General features: G+C 36.2%; 1 protein-coding gene across 1 annotated transcript; it reads left to right on the plus strand.

The window, feature by feature from the left end:
- Nucleotides 1–224: 224 nt before the first annotated feature.
- Nucleotides 225–23,008, plus strand: pmpca (peptidase, mitochondrial processing subunit alpha). Its single transcript, NM_001007442.1, is given in 13 exon segments — nt 225–286; nt 4,707–4,909; nt 5,580–5,659; nt 5,740–5,822; nt 7,736–7,830; nt 8,901–9,001; nt 11,582–11,845; nt 13,873–13,965; nt 14,045–14,163; nt 17,796–17,886; nt 17,958–18,020; nt 18,660–18,804; nt 22,195–23,008. Coding segments are annotated over 13 exon segments (1,554 nt in total). The 5' UTR covers nt 225–239; the 3' UTR covers nt 22,365–23,008.
- Nucleotides 23,009–24,019: the final 1,011 nt, after the last annotated feature.

Below are 24,019 nucleotides of genomic sequence, written 5' to 3' on the forward strand. Positions count from 1 at the left end.
TATTAATACGGGGTCGCCACAGCGGAATGAACCGCCAACTTATCCAGCATGTTTTTTAAGCAGCGGATGCCCTTCCAGCCGCAACCCATCTCTGAGAAACATCCACACATATGTGTGTGTGTGCCAGGGAGGAAATAAACTACCCAGATGCTGTCTGTTTAGAAAAAAGGGGGAAAAAAAGTGTCGGAAGTGTTTAATGATCATTTCCGGGCAACGCTCATGGTCAAATAGAATCCAACATGGCTGCTCACATGTCCAGACTGAGGGGCTGGAGCCGAGCGCAAAGGTTTGCTCTAAAGTCTTTTTAAATGTCCATTGTGATGAAATGCATTACACATTTCGAGGTGCGGCAACATGTATGTTCTGACTTCGTAAAATAATGTATTTCGTATGTTTTCTGCGCCTTATAAAGTCGCTTTATGGCGGTAATGTTGGAGACGTACAATATCTCGCGTGTTTTTCCTCCACTTCAATCAAATTAACATTAAATTGTGTTGACAGCAAATCTCACAACTCCCGGTGTGGATAAATTAATGTTCTTATTCCTGCTCATTTAACTGTGTTGTTGTTTAATGCTGAGAAACCTGCACAATGGTCAGTATGGGGGTGTAAAACTTGAGGTAAAGTTGGTTTTATATTTGCACATTCATTCAGTGACAACGTCTGACAACCTTCCTATATTATTTACCATGGTATTTTCAATATTCGGTCTGAAATCACATCCAAGTATGACTTCAAAACAACATTAGCGCTATTTAATACACTGTGAACAACGTTGTACGATGATATTCACTGGCATTGAGGTAAAGTTGATGTTATATTCACACATTCGTTCAGTGGCAACTTGTGACATGCACCCTCTATTGTTTACCATGACTTCAAAACAGCATTAGCACTATTTAATAGACTGTGGACAACGTTGTTTGATAGTCATTGGCTGCTAATCTGATCTCTATTTAGTATTAGCAAAGAATACTTTTATGAAAATATATTACTAATGTGAAAGTCCAAATATTAAACTAACTTTACCCCAATGTCACTGGCTGCTAATATAATTTCCCTGTTTAGAATTAGCAAATACTACATTTCTAAAATTATATTGGCAGTTTATCCATAATAATATAAAACCAACCCTAATCCAATGTGTAAAAAACACTCCAATATGTTATTAACCCAAATGAAAGTGACTGTTGGGCAAAAATATGCTTGAGTAAAGGTAACAGCGTTCATACACATTTTAACTACTAAAATTCCATGACTTTTCCATGATTTTTTAAAGACTTTCAAGTTTTCATGAGCTAATGTTTCATGCAATGTCTACATTTGCGTGGTAAAAGAAAATTTATTACAGCATATCGTAAAACAAGCAGCAATCTATTTAGTTTCAATTTATATCTATCTAAAATTGATTTAGATAATGCTTACACCTATGGGGTCAATCTAGGGCCATATATACTTGTAAAACAAAAGAAAGTTTTGCAAGCAAAAAAGAAGCATTGAGCAAAAAAAATTAAAATCGCAAAGCAAAAATTTGATTTTAAGAAATAAACTTAATTTTGCCAAACTGCAAAAGGAAGATTGGGTCTTGAGAAAAAATGAAAAAAAGAATTGCAAAAAAAAAAAAATTAATAAATTTCAGGCAGAGCAAAAAGATATATATATATAATATATTCAACTGTTAGTTTGCAATGCTGTTTTTACTTTGCACTTCCTTGCAGCCCAGTAGGGTGTTGCCTATTGTAAACACCCAAGTTTCCTTGACTCCGTTTTGGGGCAAAAACAGCCCCACTGTTTATTACAGACATAACTGTATCTTAAATTTCCAACCGCTGCACAACAACTAGGACTACGTTCTCAGTTGTATAAAGCAAACAGTCATGCAAATGTTAATGTAACGAGGATTAGAGTTATAATAATGTCTGCAACTGCAACACTGTATCAAGCCGCCTTTCCACAGCACATGACATTTGGACACGACTGTCGGAATACGCCCCCTTGTGGCGGTTGCACAGAACAGACAAGCTGTTCTCGCAGTGTCCAAAATAAGCTGTGGTCGCACTGGACTTTTCTCCCCATAGACTTCTATTCTTACGTACACGAATGCGTCAGACCGAAAACACAAGGTCATGGTCAAGTTTCGCAGTTGCAAAAGCTTAGTGAACTCTGACCTGCGAAATCGCATCACTTGACTGCATGAGACCAATCGAGGATCAAAACATGACCTCTCTGGACAGAAATTTTAAACATAAATCGATCACTCGCTTTTTTTAATGTGTAATCATTTCGTTTAATCCTGCTCTTTTTTTCGCAGCGCCGTACAACAGAATTTCGCACACACAAACTCTAGGGTGACTGCAGCTTAAATAAGTGGAAAAAAAGCAAGAGCCATTATTCTCTGTGCGTTCACCATGGTTGAATGTATACTAAAAACTCATAGGCCCCGTTTACACTAGTGCGTTTTAGTTTGAAAATGCATAAGTTTTGCTACGGTTACGCCAACCGTCCACACTACGCCGGAGTTCTCGAGCGCCGAAAACGGAGCGTTTCGAAAACGCTGGAGAGGCCGTTTTCATTCTGAAACGCTGCTGCTCCGTCTCAGTGTGGATGATGGAAAATGGAGACATCTGAAAACGGAGGCGGGGCTGCAGACGTTCGCCTCTCTGATTGGGGCTTTTCCTGAATATTAAGTAGCCTAACACACACAGTTCAGTCCTGCTTTCTCTCCGTGTAAGTTCAGACTTCGCAAGTTTGATCAAGGCTGCAGTCTCTTCTTCTCAGTTTGATATGGAAAAGCAGACTATACCGAGGACACTTTAAAGGGAACAGTGTACTTTATAACTTCATTCACATCACCCTGGCTTCAATGTTTCACTTTCTTAACAATAAAATGTAAACATGATTTAAGGAACTGCCTATTTTCATTTTAATATTAGCAACTTAGACAGCAAACATGTTGAGGCGTCGTGCTGCATGTATGAGCGTCATCTTCACTGTGTGGACATTTATAACAAAACGGAGCCGATAACAACTGCCTCCTTTCAATTTCAGTGAAAATACGAAACACACCCTCTCTTTTGCTGAGTATCAGTTTTAATAATCGATAATGGCCATTTTAAAAGTATAACATACAATAAGTTTATACATTATAGGAAATAAAGGCAAGCGATCAGTCAATATACAGAATGTAGGCTACGTGGTTACATTAATCATTAACTTATCTTTGCGCTCAGCCAAAACACGTTACCTGAGAACAAGTAATAGATTCCAATGACCAAAGTCAGGGAATATGTCGTTAGATAAAGACAACAAGATGAATGAAATATCCCGCTTAATAAATATAGTGAGATTAGATCCAGCGGGAGATGCTTGATGAGAAGTCCGACTAGCAGAGCTCTCATCTGGGTATATGGGCTGCAGCGCTTGCCCGAGAGTGTGAGTGTGGTCATGTGATGTGCGTTTTCAGCGTTTTGGTGTGGACGGAGAGCAGTTCAGAAACGCTGGGTAAAACGCGAGTGTGGACACGGATCGTTTTCATTCTAAAACGCCGTTTTAAAACTAAAACGCACTAGTGTAAACGGGGCCATAGACAGCTTAAAATATTGGAGGAAATGTAGAGACAACATAAAAAAAAAAATATTTTTATTGCTTCATTACTTACATTTATGAGTAGAAATGTTTTTTATAGACTTGATAAAAAACAAACAAAAAAAAAACAAATAAACTAGTATTTCTCATCACACACTGAAATACATCACATCCGGTCGGCCGGTCGCATATAGTCTAGTCGCAGGAGTTAAAATATTTCAGCGGATCCGCAGCTCAATTCGGATCTGAATATTCTGCATACGGAGATGATCGGAACTCCACTCAGCTCCCGCACTACTCTCCATTGGAAATAAATGACTTTTGGTCTGTCACTTGTTGTGTGCAGTGGAAAGGTGGCTTCAGAGTTGCACAAGTTTGTAGATTCACAAACTATGCATGCTCTCTTTCTGTGAACACTTTAAAATATCTGCAGAGTTGTCCAAATTAACATCTTGTGAGTGTTTTATTACTGACACATGTCCGTACAGCAGGATCTAGCGAGACACGGTGGTCTCTGTTCCTGTCAGCGAATTTCAATATTGTTCAGCTACAAACCAAACCGTCTTCAGATCCATGCGTTTCAACAGATTTAGAGGGTTTTTACTGTATTTTACATTTAGGGTTACGTGGTTTATTTTAATGGATATAAATCGATAGATGAATAGAAGTCAGTCTAATTCAAAGCAGCAGCAGTTTTCTCTTGTAGTCCTGTCAGATTAATTTACTGAAGAAAAGGCCCAAATACTTTGAAGTTGTAAAGAATTCAGGAGCTTTGAACCTGTCTGTGCGTTTTTTTTTTTATTATTAATATATACTTACATACACCTATATATATATATATATATATATATATATATATATATATATATATATATATATATATATATATATATAATGCACAATGTTTCGAGTTTTTTTTATAGAATGATGTAGAAAAATAAGGAAATTATAGAAGGCAAAAAAAATGTTTTGCTAACAAATAAAGCTTTAAAATAAGCATTTTTGATAGACAATCAGTTTGGGCCTTCAAAAAAATTTTTGGAAAAAATGTTGAGAACCCCTGGTGTAAATTTATCACTCCAGTCTTTGAATCCTCTGTATTGTTGTTTATTGATATGCAGGTATGGCATCGCAGTATGTCGACAGTACAGCAGCGGCAGCTCGTATCCCAATGTATCTCTGTCCACACCGCTGCCCGGCATCCCCAAACCTGTCTTCGCCTCAGTGGACGGACATGAGAAATACGAGACTAAAATCACCACATTAGAAAACGGACTCAAAATTGCATCGCAGAACAAGTTTGGGCAATTCTGTACAGTTGGAAGTAAGTTCTGTGTCGTTTTCTGATGTTGTTTGGTTCATAAGAGCAAGGGGCAGTACCATGAAGCTGAATCAGCTGGCTAGCTAGCTAAGTTTTAGTGTAGTTTGCACTTATTCTGGGTTTTTGAGTACCACAAAGGTAACTCGGCTGCTGAGGATTACAATGGCAATAAAGAGTGATTAAAAGTCGAGCTGCCTTCATGTTGGCTTAAACTTAAGATTGGTGGAAATTAGCGCTGCACAATATATTGATTCAGCATCGATATCTCATTGTGATCATTGACAACAGTCATATCGCAGGATCTTGTGGGGATTATTCAAAGTATTAACCCAAACAATGACCAGTCTGTCAGATGAAGAGGAGAGATTCAAAATAAAAAAGGTTTACTGAAGATAGTTTGCAGTTTCATTAGCAGAAGCCAGCTTCAACACTTGCAATGCTTTCCTAGGCCGCTCTGCTTACAATCACAAATCAATAACAATTATACTCTTTACACAAGACCAGAAAGGGTGCGATTCAGGTAACAGGTTCTGATTAGTTAAAACAAAGATAGACAATTCTATATGTGTACATCAATGAAACTGAACTTAGCTAGCCAGCTAATCTAACTTCATGGTACTGGCCACAGAACACCCTTTGTACTGAGCGTTTTATTTCACCCTTTTGTTTTTAGTCTTGGTAAACTCAGGTTCACGTCATGAAGCAAAGTATCCCAGTGGAATTGCACACTTTTTGGAAAAGCTTTCCTTTTCTGTAAGTGTTAATATTTTGAGTTGGGTTTCGTTGATGGTTTTTATACTTCATTGCTTTGACGTTGTTATTCTGATTTAAAGTCTACAGCCCAGTTCGGAAGTAAAGACGAAATTCTGCTGACACTTGAGAAACATGGAGGGATATGTGACTGCCAAACATCCAGGTGTGTTGGGGACTTAAACATGCATGCACACAGACTCATGGGGACCTAAATTGGATAAACTTGCTTGAATCATACAGAATTCTGAAAATGTAAAAATGAAGAATGTTTATAGTTACGGTTGAGTTTAGGGGTAGGAGGATAGAATATACAGTTTGTACAGTATAAAAATCATTGCGGCTATGTGAATTCATTCATTCAAGTTAGGGCTGGGTGATTTTTTTGATTAATTCGAATTTACGTTTTGACGATGATTTAATTTTATATTAAATCGAGAAATTGCAATTTTTATATTATAAAAATATTTAATACATTATAATGGCACCAATGCCCTTTGGTTCACTTTCTGTATGAAGCAGGTCGCACACCAAAAGTGCCGTTTGGCGACGCACCACGCAGCGCCATGGATTTTAGGTTCTAAACAGGTTCGATACACACACTGGCGCCGCCCAGCCACGATTCAGAACGCAGTTCATATTTCAGCCACGCCACAGAGCGCCATCTAAATAGTTTCATGTTAAATATCATGCGAATGTGCTCGTCTGGTGTGTGATCCTTTAAACTGTCATGTGCGCGCCGTGTCGCGGCGCTTCTGGAGTGCGACCTGCTTGACTGTCTGTTAAAGCGTGAAGTCATGTAGGATTTTACTTGTTGCATTAGTCTGAGTCACGTCTGTGTGGATTGTCAAGACATATTCCCTCATCAAGTCGATAAACTCGATCTCAACATGTATGAAGGACGTAAAATCCTGCCATGTGAATAACCGCGCCAATCTTAGTTTGAACCGCGCTGATCTTTTGGTTTGAACACGAGCAGAGGTGAGCAGCAGCTCAGCAGCTGTAGTAATGAAAAGCGAAAGTACCCGCCCCCATGACGTCATTTAGCGGACCTAGTTGAAAACCAGACAGATCAGTCAGCATAATACAGAGAGTGGTGCAAAGCGCATGAAATGATCGATATTTAAAAGGGGGGAAAAAGAAAAATAGAATAAATATATTATTTTATATTTGACACACATCTGGTGCTTGTATTTGCTCCTGCTATACGTCCACAACTTCACGCATTGGGTTAAATTAGGCTTTACAGTTTCCATGTTCAGTCCTTTACTTCCACTGTATCTTTTTAAGAAAAATGCAGCAGCATTACAACCTGTCATTCAATCAGAGGAAGACAAAGTCAAAGCCGAGCTGACAGAAAATCTTTCCTAGGCTCAACAAAACTTGCAAAAAAATACCTCTGTATTCCTGCAAGTGCAATATTTACACAAATATTTTATTCAAATCTTCTTTTATTTAAAACAGTATTTAACTTGTGAATTTGTTTTACATTTATTTACACCTTGTTGACCAATTTATGTATGGCATGGCCATTTAAAATACAATGTTCCTTAACCTGATGGTTTTTCAAGTTACTTATAAAGAGAATGTTACTTTAGTCATGTTGTTGTAATGTTTTAAGTTGACTAGTTACACAATTAAAAAAGATTTTTTTTCGGTCAAACTTTATAAAAAACCTAGATTTTTTTTGACATATCGCCCAGCCCTAATTCAAGTGTATTTGTTTAGCACTTTATCGTTCCAAAGCAGCTTTACCAAAGGTTATTACATTACCATCAAAATCAGAAAGGTTAAAGTGTTGTGTATGGCAATATAAATATAGTTCAACTTCAATTATACAGTATATAGTGTTTATCCGAAAAAGTGATGCCTATGTTTATATAATACATGTTCATTGAAGTTAATTAATTAATTATTACTAATAAAATCACTAGATTACGGGGTTTGACTCTTCAAAATATGACTTTTTCAAGTGTTCTCCCCACAAGAATAGCCAAATCGTGTGCGTGTTTGATGCTCTTTAGATTTTTTTGATCCTCGTGTTATTTAACATGCTTGATTTCTGTGTCATTTTTACAGGGACACAACCATGTATGCGGTTTCAGCTGAGGTGAAGGGTCTGGATACAGTAGTGCATCTCCTGTCAGATGCGGTTTTACAGCCTCGTTTATTAGGTTAGTGGCTGAAACGCAACTAATTCATTCAGGTTTTAATGTTAGGTTCAAGAGTTCACACTTAAGCTTGTTTGGCTTGCTGTCCCGGGAGAGAGCCCTGAGCTCATAAACTCCTAGAGCCTGGGCCTCCCTTCCGTTTGCAAGTCAAGAGGGGAGTTTGAGCTCTGGTAGATCTTGAAAACTCCCGTGCTGTAGTAGCTAATGAACAGATAGTGACTGCTATTAAGAAATAACTACTTATTAGGAGCATGTCTATGATGATGATTTGAATTAGTCAAATGGGGGGGACGGGGGACGTGTTAATTATGCACAGAAACGTCGACTGGTTTGGTAAGGACTAGATCCAGTGACGTACTTGCTGTGAGGCAACAGTGCTAATCACTAGGCCCCCATGCCACCCATCTAGGAAAGGAGGAGGAGTATGGGTGGAAGTAGGGGATTCTTCAAAACGAAGATGGTTGTTATATGGATTTTTGGGTATTTATAGCAGCTTAGGAATCGTCTGATTGGTGAATCATAAATTGATTAATGCGGGAACGGCTGCAAGCAATCATTAGCACGTCATCCTCTCGAAATTTGTTTATAAATAAACTTCACTTATTGAGGATCTAATGCAGACTTGAGTGCTGCAGTTGCATAAAATCCCACAAATCGTTGCAACTACATAAATGAGGGAAACGCAGCATTTTATATTTATATTTCTTATTACACTTAAGAGATTTGACTTGTTCATCTCAGGAGTTCTCAAAATGAGGCGGTTGAAGTAAACGTTCACATGAAAATTAAAAAATATGTTTGTAAGGCTTTCATACATGCCAAAAAAAATAAACAATAACTTTAAAGTTTATCAATGTTGTTTATTTTCCCTGAAAACTCGTGAAGGACCAAGAAGATTGAAGCGTCTCATTTCTCACAGGATGTTTTCAGTATTATTGCAGTTTTTCATGGTCATTCTAACATGGTAACTTGGCAAGAAAGGTGTCCGCAAAGTGAGTCATTAGTATTGAGAAACAAACAATGAGTTGCTGTCTTCATTGGTTTGCTTTGACTGATTTCTGTTATTTCTTCAGATGAGGAGATTGAGATGGCCAGAATGGCTGTTCGGTTTGAGTTGGAGGATCTGAACATGAGGCCTGACCCGGAGCCTTTACTGACAGAAATGATTCATGCTGTAAGACCACCTCTGCACTCTTGAATTTTTTTTGTTTAACTAAAATGTACAGTGGATGTCTTCAATTTTGATTAGTTCTCGTTCATTGTAATAAAACAAATTGGAAGGATTACTCTTTCTTCATAATACACAGTTTTTAACGCATTAATTGCCTTCAGTGGGCTCATGTATAGTGCTCGGCATAATTGAGTAAGCCCTATTTTGAAAGAATATTTTTATCCATTTCTCAGTGAATATAGGCAATGTATTTTGGTGCATTTAAACAAAACAGATTTATTAAACTGATATATTTATTAAAATAATATTTTAGTCACCAAACATATTTAGAAATTGAGAAAGAATACAATTAAATTCGACAATTTTTACATTTTTTAATTTGTATTTATTATTTTTCTATAACATATAAATTTGGGTGTACTAACTTTTGGACCGTTGCCGTAAGTTATTTTGTTAGATGAGCTCCTGATCTGGCTTCAGTACTGACTAATCTAATGTGTATGCACAAATATAATATTGTAAAGCTTCCTATTAAAAGCATAGCTTTGTGAGGGGTGTACTCCTTATATGCTGAGCACTGTAAGCAATGGAAATTAAAATCTGAAAAAATCAACCATTATAAAATCATTAACATGCATGCTAGAAAATAGGTGGGACATATTAGGAGCTCGGGCGAGGCAGTGGCGCAGTAGGTAGTGCTGTCGCCTCACAGCAAGAAGGTCGCTGGTTCGAACCTCGGCTCAGTTGGCGTTTCTGTGTGGAGTTTGCATGTTCTCCCTGCCTTTGCGTGGGTTTCCTCCGGGTGCTCCGGTTTCCCCCACAGTCCAAAGACATGCGGTACAGGTGAATTGGATAGGTTAAATTGTCCGTAGTGTCCTGCTCTGCCCCCTCATATTGGGCCGGCTGACTCGCATGCTTTTCCGCAAACACAGAAAAATGTAATTCAGCGCGTAACGAGGCTGAGCATTAAAATGACACGAACCGAAACCAAAACTTTTAAAAGTGAGACTTTTCTTCCTTTCTTTTGTCTCTTCTTTCTTGAGATGCTTTGCCGCTTTCAGCAATGAATTGAATGATTTATTATATTATTTTGTTTGTTTTGTAGCTGAACTATTATTTATTAAATTGACATGCATATAAAAACAATAGTACAAAATAAATATTTCTTACTACAATGCTTCATTTATGTTTGATGCAAACCATAAATTTATTTTTCATAAAGTAGAAGTAGGACTTTATCTAGCAGATAACTTACGTTAAAGCACATTCAAGACAGCATGATGAGAAATATAATTCATTATTAGTATTATTGTCATCATGATCATCATTGTCATCATTGATATTTTATAATTATTCAACATTCATTTTGGAATTATTGCACAAATATTAAGTCATCACAGTATTAGTTAGATAGTTGTTCTGGGTTTTGTTAGTCCCAATTGATGTTGTTTTCAAATACAATAAATCCCTTAATATACAACTTGTCAAATATATCATTCATTTTTGGTGGGTGCTCCTAATTTTTTCTGGTGCTCCTTATATTATATTATATTAATATTTCAGGTTGTGAGCACCGGTGCTACCAAGTAAGAAAGTTAATTTCGAGCCCTGTAATTATTTATTAATTATTAATTGATGGGTAAATGGGGTAAACTTGGACAGAATAACAGATTTTGCATTATTTTCTTTTCAGTATTTTTTTTTATTTCTTTAAATTTCTTTGGATTTTGGCATGATTTCTAGCTTTTGAGGATCTTTTGGTCTACTTCACTTTGTCAGGCAGGTCCTATTGTATGTATGTATGTATGTATGTATGTATGTATGTATGTATGTATGTATGTATGTATGTATGTATGGTATGTGTGTGTGTGTGTGCGTGCGTGCGTGCGTGCGTGTATATATATATACATATATATATATATATATACATATATATATATATATATATATATGTATATATATATATATATATATATATATATATATATATATATATATATATATATATATATATGTATATATATATATATATATATATATATATATACATACATACATACATACATATATATAATGTGTATATATAACATAATATAATAATATAGAACTGGTAGTCTGTAGAGCAGGGATTACCAAACTTTTTCTTGGAGGTCCGGTGTCCTGCAGATTTTAGCTCCGACTCTAATCAAACACACGGGAACAAGCTAATCAAGGTCTTACTAGGTATACTTAAAACACCCAGGCAGGTGTGTTGAGGGAAGTTGGAGCTAAACCCTTCAGAGCACCGGACCTCCAGGAATGAGATTGGTGACCCCTGCTGTAGAGTAATATAAACTATTTAAAAATGTATATTTGACCTTACATATATCCTCGTTATTATGAATGATTTTGTCTGAATTGTTGAAATACTTTACTAGTGTACATAAACTTGCATTTGTATTTAATTACAGAACAATTAAACTATAAATAAATGTTTTTTACAAGTTAACCAATTTAAAAATACAAAACCATAACCTTGGGATTAGTGAACACTGTGTAGAGAGCCTGTCGAAGTCTTCATTTCACAGTTTCTTCAATGTTTAGGCTGCATACAGGGGCAACACCGTAGGCCTGCCGCGCTTCAGCCCTGCTGACAATGTGGAGAAGATCGACAAGAAGCTGCTTCACAAGTACCTGCAGAGCTATTACTGCCCGGAGAGAATGGTGCTGGCCGGCGTCGGCATCGAACACGAGCAGCTGGTTCAGTGCGCCAGAAAATATCTCCTGAATGTTCAGCCAGTGTGGGGCGAGAGCAAGCCTACCAACGTCGACCGCTCTGTGGCACAATATACGGGTGGCATCGTAAAGGTGAGAGGGTTTCTGAGACATTGTTAAATACAGGGTTTCCATGCTCAATGAAGTGTTTTGGAGTTCCTATGGTAAAATAAATAAAATTGTGTCTTTATGTGAAATAACAACACAATCATACACATGGCAATTTGGAACGTTTTGATTTAGTGGCTAATTCATATGATCTCATTCGGAAAATTCACTACGATTTGCTCATCTCCTAATGGCGGTTGGGTACGACTGAACTCGTACAATTTAGCTAATAAACTGACATAAAGCAAAATACTTATGTTTCCTTGTGAGATCAGGCTGGAAACAGTTATGATCAGCAGTCTGACTCTGATTTGAGGTGAAATGCTGATATTTTTATAAATTGTTAATATTGCAGCATGTCTCTTCGTTGTTTTCAATCATCTTACCATATAGTTTCTCTCAGCTGCATATTTCCTTTTAAAATATGTAGATAATATTTCATTGTGAAAGCTGTTTCTTTCTTTTATTCATTCATTTTCTATTCAGCTTAGTGCCTTCATTAATCTTGGGTCGCCACAGCAAAATGAACTGTCGCTGTTTCTTTCAATGTCAGATTATTTTACACTCATGCATTGTTAAATGTTTAACATTATTGTTATGTTTAACCCTTTTTTAATTACTTAAAATTTAAGGAATTCTACTGCAAAAAACTACTGCAAAAAAAAAATTATATATATATATATATATATATATATATATATATATATATATATATATATATATATATATATATATATATATATATATATATATATATATATATATATAAGAAAGAGTACAGTTAAACGCAACAATTCTATTGTTCAGAAATAATTATTTTTCAGATATTTCCCAAGTGATGTTTAAAAGAGCACGGACATTTTTCATAGTGTTTTTTTTTATGATTTTTTTTTCTGGAAAGAATTGTTTGCTGGATTTAATCAGTATAAAATTGTTTTAAAAGATTTTGTAATGGTTAATATTAGTAAAGAAATTCTTTTTTAAATAGTCTACAGAACAAACCACTGTTATATGATGACTTACCTAATTACCCTAACTTGCCTAGTTAACCTAATAGACCCAGTCAAACCTTTAAAATGGCACTTGGAGATAAATACTAGTATCTTGCAAAAAAACACCACTGTTGATCCCAAAAAGTTAAGGTAACTCAAACTATTTGAAGAAACTGATTGCCACAAACCATTTAAGTTCAAAAACTAATCCTAATGACTACTGTGAACTTAATCCATTTGAGTAAATGAAGCAATTTGAGCACAGTAAAACCCAATAAATGAAGAGAACTCAAACCAATGGAGTACTGTAAAACCCAATTAGTTAAGGTAACCGATTGCCACAAAAAAAAAAAAAAAAACTAATACTACTAATACTTTCCTTCTTAGACTTTACAGACCTGAAACTTGCCTATAGCACTTATTCATTGTTGCTCTTAGTTGTGTAAATTGCTTCCTTGTCCTCATTTGTAAGTCGCTTTGGATAAAAGCGTCTGCTAAATGACTAAATGTAAATCGTTTGAGTTAATAAACTAATCCATGAGTATAATGAGGTATTTAATTAACTCTTTACCTTCAACACTGAGTTCAAAACTCTTTTCACATGAGTAGAATTAACTTTCAGTACATTTTGAGTTAACTACACTCATTTAATTAGATAAAGTTGACTGTTGGGTTTTACAGTGTACTAAAATATTGTCATCAAGGATGTGACAACCCCTACTGTTTATGGTTTTTGTAACCAATAAAGTCACTTAATTGTAAATTCTTTTATATAAATATTTTTATTTCTTGTACAGTTAAAAAAGTCAACACATCACATGTTGCACATAAACCATCTCTATATTATTTCTATTGTTTACTTTATTTTCTACTTATTTAAATGTCATTGTGTGTTCTTGTGTTGATATTTATGCATGTACTGCATGTACCCTGAGCTCCTGAAAAAAAGACCCACAAATTTGCACACACTTGGTGAATAAAGCTCCTGATTCTGATTCTAATCTTATTATGTGCTGTCAGATGGTGAAGGACATGTCCGATGTGAGTTTGGGTCCAACACCCATTCCTGAACTCACACACATCATGATCGGGCTGGAGAGCTGCTCCTTTTTGGTTTGTTTCTCATATTAATTTGATTTAAGGTTTTATGAAACTGCTTGTGTGCTGATGTTTGTTTGTTCGTGGCTGACAGGAAGAGGACTTCATTCCCTTTGCTGTCCTCAATATGATGATGGGAGGCGGAGGCTCTTTCTCTGCCGGAGGGCCTGGAAAAGGCATGTTCACCCGGCTCTACCTGAATGTGCTCAACAGGTGTGTCTTTATTTCTTCATGCTCTGAAATCACACCAGGGTGTCTGCTGGTTTCTTAGTTAGATTTAAGACTTCGCTCTTCAGTTCGCAATCGTCTTACCTCCCCTCCGCCCTGCCCCGTTCTTCAGTTCGCGATCGCCTCTACACTTCCCATCTTCAGTTCGTGATAACTCCCCCCTCCCACCACATGCACCTGTCGAATTTTTTATTTTTTAAGCACATTCCCCTTTGAACATCTACTGATACAATGCCCCATCTTGTTTGTCAATCGATTTAACCAATTTAAAGGTTCAGGACACCCTGGATAACTTTTTTTTTTATATTAACAGATGTGTGTGTGTTGAGCATCAGTTAAGACAATGTTAGCACCTGTCAGCTTTAATTGTGGGGAAAACTGGATAATTTTGAGCTTTTGTCCGCTAATTTCAGCTTCCGGTTTTAAAATGATTTTTGGGGCGGGATCAAAATCGGCGACGCAGCGTAGTACTGCAAGTGCAATGATGACGCGTCGGTTTCTCATTATTATTCACAGCGGAGTTTTCTTATCCTATGAGAAGAGCCGGCTGCTTAATTATTCATCAGACCTGCCAGACCTGCCAGAGTCAAGCCCGAGCTCTATCACGGACCCACGGGCACACAGTATTTAGCCGTTCATGAAGGCTCATATGCGTTTGTTTCCACGATCCACGCGGTTTGTTGCATGTTTTCCCCCGCGATCTTGTCAGGGCCGATCATACAGCAAAGCTGTGTGTGTGCTGCTAGCATTTTTGTCGGGAGAGCAGCACGAGAATTAGAGAATGGAGGACGCTGACTTTCATCAGGAGTTCGTTTACATTCAGACACATCGCCGTGCTGCTGTGTTTGCCTAAATCCTCCAGATTACAAGCAGGGCTAATGGTTAAAATAGACAGGTCAGGAGACCTGCTGCACTGAGTCTGCTGGATACGGGGATTGAGGGAGAAGTCCCCATTTATAGGGTTTACATGAACACACTTATCTTTATAATTATATAAATTGTGGTTATGTGTATATGAAATTACGAATAACAAATGTAGCAGGGCATTAAATCACTGTTCATTTCTTTGCATTTTAACTTTGTAAACTATAAACTCATGCGTCTCCTCACGGTTTGTCTCATTTTGTGAGCTAGCTTCGTTCGCTCCCCTTCTTCCCTGCTGGCCACGCCCACTCCTGCCCGATGCTCGCGGAGCTCCACGCCCATTAATCAAGCATCTTTTGAAAAAATTCTGAAGTAGACTTTAACTGAAAGTGGGGGGTGTCATGGCCCTTTAAGTTTTGAGACCCCTGTCGACCCCTGTCTTAAACCAATGTCATATTGACATCAGATACTGATATTTATTCGTCAGGTCTGGCAACCAAAATCCACTGTCTGATAGACGCCATAGAGGTAACATCCACACAAAGCTAACATCATCAGACGTTGATATTTGGTTGATTTTAGGTTAGACGTGGGACATTAAGGCTCTAAAGTTATTTTAGGTTGAACATCGGGGTTCTGATGTCAACCTGATTTTTTTATTTCCAAAAAAAATGCAATGTCCCCATGACGTTGGGGTACAACGTCAATAGGACGTCATGTTGACGTCTTGTGCCTGCTGGGTATTTAAGACCATTTTAGTCATCATGCAGTAAACATCAGTCATCTTTTCATCAGTGACATGCATCTAAACAGTCTCTGGGTCAATGCATGTAAAGATTTTGAACATCTTGTGCACTTTTAACACTTTCAAACTGTTTGCTGCGATTATAAATCACCCATTTCCCGAGGTAGTTTTTTATGATACGATTTTTACCTTCTGTGCCATTTGATTGGACAGGAATCACAAGACTACTCAGCCAATCCCCATAGACACGAAAAAATAAAGTAGTGACTGCAGATTGAAGGAAAGTGGTGGAGTAAAAGTACTAATACAGCACTAAAAATATACTCGTGTACATTTATAAAACTACTTACTGTACGTTCACATTGAAAGCCGCGAGAGCGTCAAAATAGACGGAAGTCATTCATTTTCAATGTAAGCTGGCGGCGAGGAGCAGCGCGGCGCGTCTTAGCCGGTGTGGGCGGCGAGGAGAGTTGAAATCAAGTTAACTTTATGGTAATGAGCTATGTTACTGGCGAGTTACTGATGTGCAATAATGGTGTGTGTGTATATATATATATATATATACATTATTTTTTTCTTTAAAAAAAGCTGGAATCTTATGCGACAATACAAAACAGTACTGCTGCTTCAGAATATTTCAGACATATGGACACACTGGATAATTAAGTGGAGCAAAGCCACACCACATACAACTTGATCTTCCATTGTTAAAGGAATTTGATAAAAAGTGTGGAACCTTTTCACGCTAGAAAGCATGTTTTATGCGGGAATGTAACTGATATGATATGCTGCAACGGCCCCTTTAAATACAGCTGGATGTAGCCAATTTTAACGCTTTCGCTGCCGGAGCTGAAGGCATTTCAGATGAGGGCGTTAGCCCCTTTCACACAGTGATAGCGGTAAATATCTGGAAAATTTCCGGAACGACTTTACCGGTATATTCAAAAAAGCGCAGTTTTACACAGGCGAGGACGTTACGGAAATTTTCCGGAAAAGAGCATTCACACATCCATTCCAAAATACCGGTAAATTCTGACATCATTCACCACAAATGAGCTTTAAACGGCTGCGCTTGTATTTGTAAACATTTGACTAAATTACAAACTCTGTGGATGATCAATATTGTGAACAACTTTCGCAGGATCACTTTCGCATGTCGAGATGTTCATAATATGTGCGTTTGCAGGCGCTCATAGGCGCACGCAAAGCTTGAAGGTAAACAAACAACGGCTTATCATAAGCATCTCATCGATGATTATTTAGACAGTTGGCATAAAGAAGAACATATAAATGTGATCTGACTAACTTCTAGCAGCTAAATGTGTCTGGAAAAATATTCAAAGGTTTTTATTCTCATAAACCGCGCGGACGTAAATGCGTCTGACTGTTGTGATTGGCTAAAGCAGACGTCTCACGTCAGCACGTTCTAGACGTGCACGCGCTTATTACGGGAATCTTCCTTCTGCATTCACACAGCGCAGCATTCTGGCAAATTGCCGGTAATGTTACAACTTCTCTTTCTGGAAAATAGCCAGAACGAATTTACCGGTATTTTCAAAAAGGACCTGTTCACACATACAACCTTCCTGGAAAATTGCCGGTAATTTTCCGGAAAGGTCTGTATGTGTGAAAGGGGCTGTTGACGCCAGGGTGGCCAGAGCAACCTTTGACGCTCTTTGTTTGTAAATTACAATTTCTGAGAAAAACTACTCAGTTCAATTCAAAACTATTATTATTATTAATAATACAATAAAAACAATAATAGCTCCAAAATAGCTACATTTATTTAAATTAATTGTACTTTAAAATGTATTTTTGCGTTTTAACACCCATCTTAGACTGATATGTGTGCATGCTTTTATGGATTTTCCAAGTATTATTTTTCACATTGAATGTTTGATACATGCTCAAACTGCTGGGTCAAAAAATATGTTTAGGAAAGATTTTAAAGCAGCGTGTCAAAGGCACCAATAAATCATTTGTCATGCTTTGTTTGTGACCTGCACAGGCATCACTGGATGTACAACGCTACATCGTACCATCACAGCTATGAAGACAGCGGTCTGCTGTGTATTCATGCCAGCGCAGACCCAAGACAGGTTCGCTAGTTACTTCTATGTTGTAAATATTCCTGCAATACACCACATTCTCTCAAATATTCGTTTTGTAGGTGCGGGAAATGGTGGAGATCATCACTAGGGAGTTTATTCAGATGACCGGGACAGCAGGAGAGGTGAAGCCTTTGTCTATCACGTGTTATTATGATCGATTCGCACATTAAACAGGTTTTCAGGAATGAACATTATTGTAAACATCTAGTATATTGAATGTGCAAATATATATCTTTATATTTAAATTTCATTAGCAAGGAATTTTCTATAATATTTTTTCTTATTATTTTAAGTCTTGTTTGTTTTATTTTGGCTACAATGAAAGTAGTTTTAATTTTTTTAATAACCATTTCAAGGTCAATATTATTATCCCCTTAAGCAATTTATTTTTTTTAAATTGTCATCTCCATTGTTATAATCTGACTTGCCTAATTACCCTAACTTGCCTAATTAACCTAGTTAAGCCTTTAAATGTCACTTTAAGGTGAATACTAGTATGTTGAAAATATCTAGTAAAATATTATGTGCTGTCATCATGGCAAAGATAAAATAAATTTGTTATTAGAAATGAGTTATTAAAACTATTATGTTTAGAAATGTGTTGGCAAAATCTTCTCTCCTTTAAACAAAAAAAAAAACAGGCGGGCTAATAATTCTGACTTCAAATGTGTGTGCATGAATTGAGTAAGTGTGGAGCCTGTAATAAGAGAAGTTAGTCAGCATTAGCTGCATTGATGAGCTGAAATGTGTGGTTTGTGCAGATGGAGCTGGAGCGAGCTAAAACGCAGCTCAAGTCCATGCTCATGATGAACCTGGAGTCTCGACCGGTCATCTTTGAAGACGTGGGTCGACAAGTGCTCGCCACCGGCAAGAGGAAGCTGCCGCACGAGCTGTGTGAGCTCATCAGTAAGTATGAATGAAGGGAATGAAGCCTAAATAAGTGTTTAGCTTATTTATATATTTCAAATTAATTAACTAAAGTTTAGCTTCAGGAAAAAATAGTGCGTTTTTGTATTCAGCAAGGATGCTTTCATTTTTATGAAATTCTTTTCTTATTAACTCTGTTTAGTAAAGTTGTTTCCACAAATGACAAGCAGCACATCTGTTTTTAATAATAGTAATAAGAAATGGTTTTTTGTTTGTTTGGTTTTTTTAAGCAGGAAATCTGCATATTAGGCACTTTTCTGAAGGCTCATGGGTAGGCCCACATGGAATCTGCGCAATTTTTTTTTCTGTTTATTTACTTGTGTAAATGTGTGTGAATCTATATTTATTCCGTTTTTAAATTAATTACAGCAAGATTATTGACTAATATGAAAATGTTCATCTGATTTATGTACAATGCCGTTTGTGAAGTACTATTTTCTGTCTTTTAGTAGATATAGTATATGAGAGACTTGCTTTGTTTATTGAATAAAGTGGATGTAATTGGATTTGCATTGTAGACATTAAAAGTAAAAAATATATACATTTTTATTTCATATATCAAGGTTTTAGTTATAATACTCCCAAAATAATTCAGCAGAAATTCGCAGATTTTTACCAAAATTCTCTGCAGAAATAGCAAAAAACGTCCGCAGATTCTGTCTGGCCCTACTCACGGGACACTAAATGCTGGTCTTTTTTATTTATTTATTTATTTATTTATTTATTTTTATTTTTTTGCAGAAATATAAAATCGAACCATTTCGGAATTATAAGTTTTTCTCTAAGCTGATGTTAAGATTTAGGTTTTATCGTCATCTTCACAATATAAAGTGAATCAAATCCTTTCATCAAAGTGGTCCAAAAACTATTTAACAACACCAAAAATGTCTTTGATCCACTTAAAATTGTAAAAAAACCAAGCTGACTGTTTTAAATGTCAAATTACACAAACAGTGGAACATTTCAATAAAATAAATGTGATAATTCCTCTAAACCATCGAATTTACTATTTTTTTCCCCTCCCAAAAAGATCTTTAAATCGTAGAACATACGGTAAATGCTGCTTTTGGATCAACTTGTTACATGAAAATATATTCCTGTCATGTTTGACACCAATTTAAACATTCATTTACAATCGCAGATCTTCTGAGATGATCCTGATTGGTCCTCGTATGTGCTTTCAAAGTGCTGGTTGGCTTACAAATAGAAATAGAATAGTTAAGAGTTCGCCTTTGTAGATCGAGACTTTTGTTGTATAGATAAAAGATCTCAATGTGCACAACTTAAACAAAATCAAATATAAATGTTGTCTGGACACAATCGTAAATAAGTTGTCAATGTTATAATGCCTAGACAACGAAGATAACACTTTAAATGTACAGTTGAAGTCACAATTATTCGCCCTCCATGTGAATTTTGTTTTCTTTTTCAAATATTTCCCAAATTATGTTTAACAGAGCAAGGAATTTTTCATAGTGTTTCCTATAATATTTTTTCTTCTGAGGAAAGTCTGATTTGTTTTATTTCAGCTAGAATAAAAACAGTTTTTTTTTTTTTAACCATTTAAGGTCAATATAATTAGCCCTTAAGCATTTTTTCTTTATTTTCTACAGAACAAACCACTGTTATGCAATGCCTAATTAACCTAGTTAAGCCTTTAAGTGAAGTTTCTTAAACTTATTTTGAGAGGAGCTCATGATAAGATTGAGCTCATCTGGCCGCTCATCTGTAATCAGTAATTATCCAATCAGAGTGATACTAGTTTACTCAGTGTTCTTACGGGTGCTGTAATCGCGGAAAATGCTTGATTTTTAATATATTGTTTTCAAGGTTAGAAAAGTGCTTAGATTTTGGACGATGCTTGAACCTGCTTACATTTGAATTTGCAGGGTTCCAAATTGTGACTGTTTGGGTTGCAATGCGCACTATTTTATCTATGTGACCTCAAAATATATTTGGGAGCATATGTGCGAGTGCATAAATTGTTGTTGAGCGACCAGTTTTCATTGCAAAATGTTCACCGCATGCGCTTATTTATGGAGCTAATAATCAGCCAAAACAATCTGAATTTGAATTGTGTTAAATTTAATTATTAACATTTGTAAGTTAATAATACTGTATGTCCTATTAGAAATGTTTTGAATTTGTTTTTCTGAACTTGATTATTAAATATCTGAAATTTAAGACAACTTAGTTTTTAAGTCAGATTTATTATTAAACTTCAGATTTTTTTTGGTTTTGAATTAAAGACAAATATTGGGTATGTAAATTTTAAGAATTCAAATGAACACAATTCCAATTCAGATTGTTTTGGCACTATTAGCTTCCTACGTATTTAGGAGACATTTACCCAGAATGCATTTTTGCACCTGAAATGTCAATCCAATGACTGTAAAAAAAAAAGAAATGAAAAAAAAGCAATGCACACATTATGAACGACTGGTCATTAAAGTTTGGTACTATACCCAAACAAAATCTGACTGTAAGCTCATTTCTTGAGATATCAACTTGAGGTAGAAAGAGACTTAAAAACATACTTCATCCAATAACTGAACTTTTTTTAAATTATTTTTTTTTCTCCTTTTTGAGTGAACTATCACAATAAATCTATGCTAAGTACTCAATTTAAGTTGAAATGTCATATTGTGTGCTTTTTTTTAAAAGCTCAATGGATTTAAATGTGAAAAGTACATACAACAAATATAAACATAATTAACCGGGGTTCTTAGGTGTTGGAAAAGCAGTCAAATGCTCCTTGAAAGTGCTTAAGAAGTGCTGGAATTTAAAGTTGGAAAAGGTGTAAGAACCCCGTTTATTATAAATATTTAATTTTCTCCCTACTGCTCTATCTTCGTTTTGGCAGAATCCCCCCTTCCACCACATCTCCTCCTTTTCCTCCCTTTTCTAAAGGAGGAGCTCTCGAGACCTACCTGATCTCGGATCTCCTGATATGCTCATTGACCGGGCGGGAGCCCTGGGCTCAAATATCTTCAAGCTCAGGGTTCACTCCCGGGACAGCATGCCAAACCTTCTATAAATGCTAAGCATATCTAAGTGGGAACTCTTGAAATGTCACTTTAAGCTGAATACTAGCATCTTGAAAAATATCTAGTCAAATAGTATTTACTGTCATCATGGCAAAGGTAAAATAAATCAATTATTAGAGATAATTAAAACTATTATGTTTACAAATGTGTTAAAAATGTTCTCTTCCTTAAAAATTGGAGAAAAAACATACAGGGGGGCTAATGAATCAGGAGGGCTAATAATTCTGACTTGAACTGTATAATTGTATGTGTAGTTCTAATATCAAGCCAACGACTTCTTTGCTGCAGACCTCTCTTAACCCACGTCACTCTTCTGTTTCAGGTACAGTCACAGCCAGTGACATCAAGCGAGTTACGATGAAGATGCTGCGCAGTAAACCAGCAGTGGCTGCTCTGGGAGATCTGACAGAACTGCCCTCCTATGAGGACATTCAAGCCGCTCTCTCCAGTAAAGATGGACGCCTTCCTCGCATATATCGCCTCTTCAGATAAAAAACCAGCTAGCAGACCCAAACAATCTCACTCTGGAGTTCAGGTGCAATGCTGAGAAACACTGGCTGGATTTTTTAATCTACGTAGTGTTTGAATGTGACCTTCAAGGGATCGTTCACCCAAAAATCATGTCATTTGGAAAGATAACCGAAAGATAGCTATTTATTATTATTCACAAATATAATTGGGTCGTCTTCAAAACATCTGTTACACAGTAAAAAGTCTAATTGTTGACCATATGAGTTCTCATTTGTTTTTGGGTGGAGAATCCCTTAAATGGTTAATGCCAGAGTTTGGTTTCTCTCTCACACACTCTCTTTTGTTAAACCCCATCATGTATGGAAAGTAAATGAATATGCTTGTTTTTTTACTTTTTCAACTTAAACGCCTCAATAAGTGGACATTTTTCCCCCATGCACTTTGTTCATATCTGCACAGGCTGTTTTTCTGTGAAAAGATGTTCCTCACGTTACACTTTTCCACGAATCTGTATAAACTTTTAGCGTTTAGTATATTAAACTATTTATAAACTACAACTTACTGTTTACTGTAGCAGTGACAACTTTAACCAACCAAAACCCTTCAAATATTACCATTCATCCCTAAAATACATCTCAGTTTCAATAATAATTAAGTTATTGTGAGTTTTTAGGATTTTCCATAATTAGGTATGCGTTTACTAAGGTTTTTTTATACACTTCTGATCATTTGTTTTCAAATATCACCATTTAGAGCAGTGTTTCTCAACCACGTTCCTGGAGGACCACCAGCACTGCATGTTTATGGATGTCTCCTTTGTCTGCCACATCCATTACAGGCTTTTCAGTCTCTGCTAATGAGCTGATGATCTGAATCTGGTGTGTTTGGTTAAGGCACAGGTGTCAAACTCAGTTCCTGGAGGGCCGCAGCTCTGCACAGTTTAGTGCCAACCCTAATTAAACACACCTGATCAAACTAATTGAGTGCTTTAGGCTTGTTTTAGGAGTGTTGAAGCAGGTCTGGAACTAAACTCTGTAGGGCTGCAGAGAAACATTGATTTAGAGCATTTATTTGGACAGAAAAATAACTATATATTAATATAAATATTATAATCAAGTTTTTACATATTACAATTTGACTCAAAACGCACACCTATTAATGGTTAATCTAGAGAACAGTAATAACCCTAGAGTGGTGTCTTCATTTTGATTTCTAGAGCTTTATTTTAGATTACCCTACAGGAACATTTATTCTCTTGCACTTCAATTACTGTTCTGTTTGTTCATTGCTGGTCATTATGTTAATAGTGATGAATGACATTTGGAAAAAGAAAATAAACGTTTGGTCCTTTCTTTAAATTGTTTTGTGTTCTTGGTGAAACTTTACTGTGTTTTCAGTATTCAGATGTGCAATGCTCATAAAAAAAAAAGAATCAATATAATTCTAATGAAGAATATTTTGTTTAGCTTATTAATCCTTGCTTGAAAATGTAAAAATTAAAACATGAAACAAAAATCACCAGAAGCTGGCAAAATGACTCGGCCTAAAGAACTGATTCATTTATAAACGAAGCAAGTGATGGGCTGCATCCGAAATCGCATAATTCCATACTATATAGTACACTAAAAACGGAATGCGAGCGGAGTAGTATGTCCGAATTTGTGAATTCGAAAAAC

Source organism: Danio rerio, chromosome 5 (assembly GCF_052040795.2).
Source record: "Danio rerio strain M-AB ecotype USA chromosome 5, GRCz13ab, whole genome shotgun sequence".
NCBI lineage: Eukaryota > Metazoa > Chordata > Actinopteri > Cypriniformes > Danionidae > Danio > Danio rerio.